This window comes from Lactuca saligna, chromosome 3, assembly GCF_052625555.1.
Source record: "Lactuca saligna cultivar CGN05327 chromosome 3, ASM5262555v1, whole genome shotgun sequence".
Classification (NCBI taxonomy): domain Eukaryota; kingdom Viridiplantae; phylum Streptophyta; class Magnoliopsida; order Asterales; family Asteraceae; genus Lactuca; species Lactuca saligna.
In genome coordinates, this window is record NC_136419.1 from 202752734 (window position 1) to 202763577 (window position 10844).

The window sequence follows — 10844 nt, forward strand, 5'->3', positions numbered from 1 at the left end:
AAAAATCAGTTGTAAAGTCATAATAGACACGTTTAGATGAATGATTTTTAAAAGACGAAACATGAAATAGCTTCACAAAACATTAGCCCGATAAAAAAAATAAATAAATAATGCACAAGGAACTTACATACCTAGGCTAACATAAATGACGTATACTAGGGTTGATTAATGTCGGGTGACAAACTATTTGTTTTTTTACAAAGCAAACACAATTAAAACAACGGTGTTCAATTTGCAAAAACAAAATTAAAAAATCTTTTTGACCCATTTGTGACATTAACCCGTTTTTTATAATTAATCTATCAAAACCGATGGCATTCAAAGCAAACCTACAAAACTAAGCAAATTATTTAAAAAAAAAAAAAAAAAAAAAGAAAGATTAAGTTATTAAGTACAAAATCAAAGAAAAGTCATACAAACTGACTCGACTCGACTCGACTAAACTCAACTCAATGAGTTGTGGTCCATAAAATCTACAACCAAGAAGCATAGCCATCAAAGGACACATGGTCCATGTAGTTTGAGAGAAAGGGGGGAGGGGGGGAGTTATAAGCATATAAATATATGATATGACTTTTGACTTTATTACTATCTAATTTAAGTCACTAACTTAAAGTTTCTTCTAAGGTGCTGAATCTATCTGGTGATGCTCAAGGTTCCTGAGCACAATTCTTGCAAAGATTTTGGCTTCTAATGGAGCCGAAGCTGCAGCGGCTGCAGCCCTCAGGACCCGCGGTGCACCCGACACTTGCAACAGGTTCACGTGGTGCGCTGCGTGCCGCCCACCCGGAACAGTGAACTGTAAATAAATTTCAAATTTTTCAATAAGTTAACGCCAATAAATAGCAATGTACTTTTGTTTCTTTTCTATTTTTGTTTTTGTTTCGTATTTAAGACATTGTACTTTAATAAAATTAATCAATGTGTAAGGAAAGAAGGGTGAATCGCATAAAAGACGTTATATTTTGTGTTTTTTTTTTTTTTCGGATTAAACATTAAGTTTATTTTTTGTCTGAAAAAGACCTTGTATTTTTTCTTTTTTTTTTTTTCCGAAACAGCCCTTAACTTTGTTTTATTTTCTGAAAATAACCCTCGGGTTTTAAATGCTTCCGAATAAACCCTCAAGTTTTTTTAGTTTTTCTTTGAAAAAACCCTCACGTTTTAGATTTATTTATTTTTTGGAAAAAATAACTAAAAGGGTCAGGTTGGAAAAAAATGAAAAAATACAAGGTCTTTTTCATGCAAAAAAATAAATTTGAGGTTTAATCTAGAAAAAACACAAAATATAAGGTTTTTTATGAGATTAACCGTATAAAGAAAGAGGGGTAGATGTAATAAATAGCAACCTTAGTTATGATCATATGAGAATGATAATTATTGTGCGAATGTAAGAATGATTCTTGAAAAAAAGATCAATGATTCTTGAGTATTTAATACCTTCCTTGTGATTTTCATAAGAAATTAAGAACCATTGATTCTTTTGATCTGACATTTGAGAATCATTCTTACATTCACACAATAGTTGTGATTCTCGAAATAACTTATAACCCATAGCAACATATTTTTATTTATTAGAGTAAGATTGCTGCATTCTACTTTGATTTCTTTCTATTGCATCATTGTACTTTGAAATTTTTTCTTATAAAACTTTAAGAAACAATTGTTTATATTTTTTAAAGTACAATGTTGTAATAGGAAGAAATGAAAGTATGGTGCTATGATAAACAATTTGATAGATTTTTTTTTTTACCTGAAGAAGTGCAAATGCAGCACATGCTTTGAGCACAGGGGATTGGTTGCGTAACATGGATACAAAACGTCCGATTTCGGCTCCACTGAGGATAATAATAGAATATGTTAAACGTAAACCAGGGGTATTTTGGACATTTCAGACTAAGTGTCCCGCCTTTCCATTTGGTTTTTCAGGTCTATTGTTTGGCTTTTTCATGAAAAGAAAATTACTTGAATAATATTGAAGTGCATTCATCGAATGTAACATAAAAATTCTTACTAGTAAAGTAGTAAGGGATAATTTAGTCACGTTTGGTTAAAAAGGGTAATTTAGTCATTTCTGCTAGTCAGAGGTAAATTAGAGTTTAGGACTAAAATGCCCTTCACTACCTGAACTTCAAAGTAAGCCTAAATTAATTATAATTCCCTTCACTAACAAGAACATCATATTTAGTATTTCCAACACGAAAATCCCATTGATCAGGGGCATATTGGTCAAGCTAAGGCCATACAAAGCCTCCCACAAGGTTTTTAGGCCTAAAGTGACTAAAATGCCCTTGACCAACAGAAACTTCATCATATTATTATAGCAGTGGATCTATAGCATGAAGATTCAATTCGTCACTTTATAACATATCCAAGTTTTTCAATCGTCTCTTACGCCTCAAATGACTAAAATGCCCTTCGCTAAATACAAAACTTCACAATATATGCAGAGTGGATAACAACATGGTAGTTCCATTCGGATACTATCGGTGCATGTCTATATATTCATGCACATAGATACATACATACATATAACAGAAATGACTAAAATGCCCTTGTATGAAAAGAGAGAATACCTGCATCGTAGATGACCAGCTTCAAGAATACGAGCAGACTCTATAACTTGTGCCAATGGAGCAGGAGCTGAAGATAAGGCAGCAGCAGAAAAGGCTTGTGGATCAGCAAATGTAAGCACAAAAGTTTCAATGTGCTTCAATGCCATTCTTCTTGCCCTTTCTAAACCAACACTCTTTGAACCACCTTCTGCTGAACTCCCCACAAGGGCATATTCGTCCATTCTGTACAAAAATATTAACAAAGCAATATAAGGTGGTGTTTGGTATTGTTGTAATCGAAGAGGGAATGGAATGTGATTCCTTTTCCTAGGCTGACTTTCATTCCATGGGTGAGAGATGACATATAATTCTCTTTTTAACTATTTGATATATATTTAACATATATATTTTAGATGAAATAATAAACTACAACAATTTATTTAGCTATATGAATTGTTGAATGACTCATTCCATTCCTTCTAGCCAACCAAACATGTCAATGGAATGTGATGATTATCCATTACCTTGTTCATTTCACTCCTTTGTGATTCCATTCCATCGTACCAAACAAAACCTAAGGGTGTTTGGTTGTATGGAATGGAAACACGAATGAACGGAATGAGTGATTACATTCCATGATCATGTTTGGTTGTCTTGTTGGAATGTAGCGAATTTTCAACAACAAAGGGTAGAGAGATTGCCTCCATAGATGACATTTGGAATATGTCTGATTCCATCATACATAAAAACTATCTAACCAATTCAATTTCTTCAAAGAAACTCAAAATACAAAACTCGGTAGCAATTGAATAAAAAACACGACAAAAGTAATTAAAAAATAATTCGATTTGAAGATTTACCTGCCATCAAACATGTATGCCAAAGCTAAAGCAGCCATGAAACGTGCCATTTTTGATAAAGATGAAGAACAAAGATGAATCAAAGCAGGAACTCCTCCATCTTCCACTATTCGAAGAGCATTTCCTGGATTGAAAGCAAGATTCCAAAGAGCTCCAGCAGCAGTTTCATGAACATCCTGATATCATACCAAAAAAAAAAAAAAATCCAGTTTGGAATCGGAAATTTAGATCCTAAATAAGATTCGACTTTCATTTCTTCATATTACAAGTTTAGAACATTGTAGAAAGCAATTTACAGTGATATAATTGAGTAGATTTTACAATGTACAATGTCTTAATAACAAAAAGAATGAAAATAGTCAAAGTACATTGCTATAATTACATAGTTTTTTTTAAATACAATGTCTTAATATGAAAAAGATTGAAAAGACAATTTTGGTAGTAGAAAGAAATTAAAGTGGGATGCTAATCGTGTTATTTCATTCATTAGTAATAAATATATCAATTAGTCTTTTAAAAAATACAAAGCAATTTTCATGATACAATCGGGTGCATTTTCAAAATGCAATAATGTCTTGATAGGGAAAAAAATTGAATGTGCAATGCTATAATTCATAAAGAAAAATGTCTTAATAAGTAAAAAATTGAAAAATACAATGTTGTGAAAGAAAGAAATCAAAGTAGGACGTTATAATAAACAAATACATACAAGTACATTGCAATTTATTGCATTTAGTCGTTTCTTTTATTTGTTATTTCATTTCTTAGTAACAAATAAATCGATGAGTCTTTCATTTATGTTGCTCATGCATATGATGAAACTTCACAAATGTAGGAGAAGGTAACTAATGTGACATATATGTTAGATAAAAAAATGACTTCAACATTAAAAGTTTTAAATGTGGACCTTTTTCTCAAAATAATCTAAAAGTGTGCATCTTAGGGGAGACACCCGAGAAACTAGTAAGGTAAGGTTACCCCTTTATGATTAGAAGATAGTCCATTTTAGTCCCTCAAGCAATCTCTTGGCAAAATGCAAGAAAAAAGATGCATAGAAAGACTCTCACTTAGGTAAAACAATGTGACTTTCGTAACACGTATGAGAAGGGCTAAATGAAAGAAATAATAATGTACTTTCAATTCTTTTCTTATTAGGAAATTATAATTTGAAAAATCTACCCAATTGTAGTAGTGAAAATCGACTTGTATTTGTTAGATTTTTCAAAATACATAATATGAAGAAATGATAACCCAATATCAAATTTTTAAAAAGATAAAAAGCATAACTATAAAATGCTTTTATAGAAACTCGAAAGAGAAAGAGTAACTCACTTCAGTCTGAGACCTTGCTAAGGCTATGAGAGGTGCAACACCTCCTTCACGTCCAATTGCAATACTAATAAAGACAAAATAACCACAAAATGAGTTCAAATAGGAAAAAAAAAAGTAAAAAATAAATAAAGATTGTATATGATTTATTGGATTTTCCATAATAGCAATCTTGCTACACTTAAATGCTATAACAATAATGATATATTGTTCCGTAGGTATACAATTTTTGGAGATTGTATAGAAAGTGTGCATCTTAATTGATTATGTTACTATACTTGTGTTTGATGGAAAAGGGTATTTAGGTAAAAGCTTTAAAGAAAAATAAAGTCATATGCTTTAATTGAAGGGCATTTATGGAAAAGAATGAAATACATAATCTTTGCACTTACCTATTGGCTTCTGAAACCGACAATCCCCATAGAGCTCCAGCTGCTCTTTCTTGAAGACTTGGAGAGGCGTTTGAACACGAGTGTGCAAGAGCAACCTTAACAATCACATATAAAAGAAAAAAAAAAAAAACTTAATGTACGTATTTTATACTCAAAAAACACTAAACCCTACGTGTACGAAAATTTAGGGTTCATGAGCAAGAAGCCATGATCCCTAAATTTCATCAAGTTTGATAAAGCAAACATGTTACATAACATAAAAGATCAAATGTATGTTGTAATTTGAACCCTAAAGCACACAATTTTGAAGCTCCAAAAGGCAAAAAAGATTTTGGTTTTTATGTCTCTTTTATGGATGTTGTTTGTTAATAAAAACTTTTTGGTTGATAGTGATATAAGGTCTTGCGATAAATATAGCAATTTATCAAATAAATGCGATTAATGATTTCAAAAAAATTCCTTTTATGACATTTTTTTTCAGTCAAATGAGTTAATGTGACAGGTGTCATACCAAGGCTTCAACACCACCAGCTAATGCAATCCCTTCTCGGTTTCTGTCATCAAATGATAAATTCCACAATGCACCTGCTGCTTCTTGCCTATTGAAGCACAAATTAAGTTCTTTTATATAACAAATATACTTCTAAAAGGGCAATTGTTTCCCAATCTAAATAGCAATGTTGTTACACATATGTGTATTATGGCATCCTAATTTCATTGTACTTTCAACTTCTTTTTTTTTTTTGTATAATAGAAATGAAAATTGCTTTGTATTTGAATGACATTGCTATAAAAGGGAACATCTTTATAAGTATAATCTTGTTGAAAGTAATGAAAGTAGGATGCTAGAATAAACATTACAAAGCACATTGCTATTTTCTTGCATTTAACCAAAAAAAAAGTATCCAAATAAAATAATGAAATTCAAATACCTAACAGTATCATGTTGAGAACGAATAAGTAGAACAAGTGCTTCAAGAGCACCTGCTTCTTGTCCCACTGCAGCATTGTTGGTGTTGCTATCTCCATGAGCTGCTAAATTAGCCAATGCACGAGCCGACTACACAATAATTACAAAATAAGAAATTGCATATGAAGTTTGAATCTTTTTCTCAAATTCTTGATATACGGCGTTTGATTCACGGAATGTTTTCGAAGGAATTGGAATCTGTAGGGATTGAATTCTGTTATGTGTTCGTAGGCATGAATGGAATGGAATTCGTGAGAGGGAAGAGGGAAAGGCGGTGGAGTGAGATTCTAAAGTTAAAAGGGTATTTGAGTCTTTTTTTAATAAGGTGAAGTGAACAAGCTGGGATGTAAAATTTAATGGAATTTAGGATGAAATGTTGAAATCCATCATCAAAGGATTATGTGAATTCGAACAGAAAATTTCATCCAAATCCCCAAAAATCCCGCAAATCAAAGATAGGATCGGAATGGAAGTGGAAGGAATTGGAATCTTTTAAAGGAATTGGAATCTGAAGGATTTGAATTCTGTCACACGTTTCGTTGGCAGGAAATGGAATGGAATTCGTGCGTGAGAAGCAGGAAAGAAAATTGACATGTGAGAGGTTTTTACTTGCGAGAGTCTAGGGTTAGAAGGGTATTTGAGTCTTTTTTTCAACAAGGTGGAAAAACTGTCGGTTGAATTCTGTGAGTTTTAGGTTGAAACGCCTGCAATCCAAAAGATCCCGCAAACCAAAGACATGATATCGGAATGGAATTGAATTCCAATTCCGGCCAAATCCTGCCTTTTTAGTGTACCTTTAAATGGTAATTTATATTTAATTATTTTATTACCTGTTCTTGTACACCCTCATGCTTGCATTTTCGAGCAAGTGTTACCAAAGCATTAATTCCACCAACCGTTGCCACTTCCATGCTACACTTATCATCAGCTGCCAAATTAGCAAGTGCTCCAGCTGCCCTTTCCTAAAAATCAACAAAATCTTTTTTTTTAAATAATAATTAAAGAAGAAATGAACATCATGCAAAAGTTATATATAGAAATTTCGATACACGATATATCTATAAGGATTCCTTTACCTTTTAAGTTATACCCTATTCATGTTTTTCTACTTTCAAGAAACAACATTGTAGTTTCATTGATTTGTTTATTACAGTATCCTACTTTAATAATTTCTTCCTATTACAACATTGTGCTTTGAAAAATTTACATTTTTTAACATATGAAATGGATGTGAGGCACATACCAGAACTCCATCACCACCTCTAGGCCATTTAAAGATCAAATCCACTAAAGCTTTTATGCCACCAGCTTCTGCAATAGCTCCCTGAAACAAAATTGTTCACATTCATGATATGAGATTTTTTTTTAAAAAAAGTCAAAGGTTTGACATTTGACAAACAAATGTAACCAAAAAAACCAACCTTGTGTTCTTCCCCAACAGATAGATTCCAAAGCCCTCCAGCCGCCTCTTCTGCCACCAGTCTGTTCATAGATCTTGCTAAGCCTGCAAGAATGGTGATGCCGCCACCTGCCGCCACTGCTTTTGCAAAAGCAGGATTCACTGAAAGATTTGCTATCGCCTACAAAATAGAAAAGTAAATGTTAAACTTTTATTTTATAACTGCAATCAGCTTATCAAAAAGACTACGTTTTTTTTTTCAAGAAAACATGAAAAAGGATTTAAAGATTCAACCTTTGTGGCTTCAGATTGAAGACCCTCTTTCCAAGATCTTGCAAGCCCTAAAAGAAGCTGAATTCCACCACCTTTCATCACTGCTTCAGCTCTCCCCACATCAACATTAGCATTTTCATCATCAATCACCACAAAAGTTGCAAGCCCAGTTGCAGCTCTTTCTTGCACATCTTCTTGAAAACTTTGCATCAAATTAAGCAAAAGATCCGCCCCTTGAGTGAGCCAAAACTGATCCAAACCATGAGGGTTACTTTCGGCAATTCGCAAAAGTGAATGTGAAAGAATCCACTCAACCCAACTCATAATCTCATCCAAATTCTCATATTTTTTCTTCGATTCACTTCTCCAATCCATGAAAATCTCACGTTCACGTTCTTTAGCATTTGGAAACATCAATGACAATTCTTTGAAAGTGTCATTAAAAAAAGTGAGCAACATTTTCCCTTCACAATTTGTTTTTGTGAAAACCGTTGTGTCTTCTTCCAAAGAAGGACAATTAAACCCACACAACACTTTTAAACCTTTTAGAGGCAAAAAGAACCTCACGATAATGCTTCTTGACACATCGGTTCTAGAAACATCTAGACCTTTCAAATTCGGAAGCTTACTCCAATTTTCACCAACCAAATCCCACTTTATATTAGTGGTCCCCGCAACCGAAAGAAACCGAACCGAATCCACCTTCCCTAACGCCACCTCATCAATCTTTAAACAGTCAATAAACCCGATGTCAGTCAAATCCGGGCAGTGGGCAGCTAATGCATTTATAGCTTCTCCATTCACATCCCGGATGCCCGAAAGCCTAAGCTTACGTAACTTCGGGCAGCAAAAAGCTATGGCAACAATGGCATCACTGCTGACCCTTTCGCAGAAATCGGGCCCCAGTTGGAGGCTTTCTAGAAGCTTGTGTCTTGCCACAATCACTGCAAGGGTCGAATCGGTCAATTTCCTACAGTAGTCTCCGCTTAATTCTATTAGATTTTTGGCCCTGAGATTGATTAAGGAATCAGCATTGTCGGCACCACGAAACCGGAGTTTTTCAAGATTTGTACACCGGGAAGCTAATGAATCCATTATCCCCCAATCACATTTGTGGGCCCGGAGATCTAATGATTGCCATAGACATGAAGAAGATCCGAGTGATCTCCAGCTTTTGCATGTTGATGAAAGATTAGCTCGATCTCTGTAGTTCAAATGGGAGAAGAGTTGGAGCACAGTGTCATCGGGTAAACGGGTCCAATCAACGAATCCATCTTCGTTTAGTTTCAGATAATCTGCATCCTCGGTTTCAGGGTTAGTTGATAAATCCAATTTTTGGGCTCCTTTAGCACACTTTCGTCTAACCCTGCGATTCATTTCTGAAATCCCCAAAGAACCAAACATGAAAAGAGACAAGAAGCCGAAGAAAACCACCCAAAAGGGGGGGAAACAGAGGGGAACACTAAAGATTGCGTCTTTTTGAAGTTCAAAACAACGTTTTTGGTAAAAACAACAAAGCCCTTTGTGTAATCGGGTATGGATCAGAGAAAACACCGAAAATTGGACCTTAGAATCATCAACAATTTAGATACAACAGGGGCGCTCAATTATGAGCATTGATCGATCTTAAAGGGGGGGATTAGCTAACGAATTAAGGAATGCCCTTTGATTAACATCAAGAACCCTACAATCGAAGTTACGGAAGTGCACGACAGAAAGGCGCAAACAGTAGGACATACAATTAAGCAGATTTCACATCAAACAAACAACATCAAAATCCCCCGACATTAAATTTGCAATAACATTGAGTAAAATCGGTGAATTCCGCAAACCTGATGAGGATTTCAATTGAAAACCTCTAATTGGCAACACCCATCAAGAAATCCATTGCCTTTTAAGCAAATTGATTTCAAGAGGCTGAAATGGCGACCACAGAGAGAGGTTTTAGAGAGAGAAATAGCGGTGCAAGGAGAGAATGAAGGTCTAGAGGGAGAAGAGAAGGGGACAATGTGAGCAAGGGTCGGAGAGAATTCAGGTACTTATTTGTATCAAAGATGAGAAGGAAGAAGCAAAAGCCCAAACCCACAAGGGCTTATGTAGTTTCATGTGTTTGTGGGTGCCCAAGTGAAAATCTTGAGCATTACATAGAATATTCATTGATTTATTTCTCACCTTCTTCAATGTCAAGTGATTCGAGTATCATTTCTTAGATTTTCTTTCAAAGCAAATTCATTTTCTTGCATGGTTTAGTTTTCTAAATGGGTTTTTTTTGGGAAGTATTTTCTTTGTTATCAATATAAGATTTTGAAATTTGTTGTTTCTATATTACCAGACAGTTATAATCATGTAGTCGAACAGCGATTACTAGATCGGTATAACCATATAATCGATCAGCATTTACAACGTGTATTGTGAATATTGTGTTTTCGAAGTTAGATATCATGTTATAGGTCATCTCTAAATGTCTAATAATAAGATAATTGTATACGATCTTGAAACGAGAAACAGAGATCCGATTAATCGAAATGTTTTACCAACTACGTTATCAAAATGACATATAATATATCCAATCTTATCTTATATGACTCATTTTCATTTTATGTTAGTAATTATAAATCAATACTTGTAAGGGATGACAAAATCCTAGCGGGGTGGAGTTGAACGGGTTTGTCGAGGGGGGAGAAGAGGAATCGGCGGGAGGAGAGCAAGAGAGAAAGAAAGGGATGTTGCGCGTTCAAGAAGTCGTTGGAGGTTGAAAGCAAAGAAGAAAAACAGGGATACTCCATCCTTGTTTAATGAGTGAGTATTTCTACAAGAATGGTGTAGCCGAAATCTTCTAATATGCAGCAAGATCGACCAAGTCACTCTACAAAAATAGTCTGGGTTAGGCCTTTAAATGGAATTAATGAGATGGCGGTGATTATGTGGTGAAATGAACAATGAATCTAGTTTCGATGTAATGTATAAACATTTTAATCGCTATATATCAACATTTGGTAACATAGATGTTATGATGAAGAATTATGACGGGATACAAAACAATGAGCCAAAATTTTAATTATTAACGTG

The 10844-nt window shown here is 34.2% G+C and overlaps 1 protein-coding gene across 1 annotated transcript; it reads right to left on the reverse strand.

Annotated features, from left to right (window-relative positions):
* Positions 1-364: 364 nt before the first annotated feature.
* Positions 365-9833, reverse strand: LOC145037755 (protein ARABIDILLO 1-like). The gene is made up of 12 exons (XM_078986461.1): positions 7797-9833; positions 7525-7683; positions 7347-7427; positions 6934-7065; positions 6066-6193; positions 5645-5732; positions 5134-5228; positions 4745-4808; positions 3413-3588; positions 2574-2795; positions 1751-1835; positions 365-799 (listed from the first exon to the last, which is right to left on the reverse strand). Exons 1-12 carry the CDS (start codon positions 9177-9179, stop codon positions 623-625), a joined length of 2790 nt encoding a protein of 929 aa, XP_078842587.1. The 5' UTR covers positions 9180-9833; the 3' UTR covers positions 365-622.
* Between the last annotated feature and the right edge of the window lie 1011 nt (positions 9834-10844).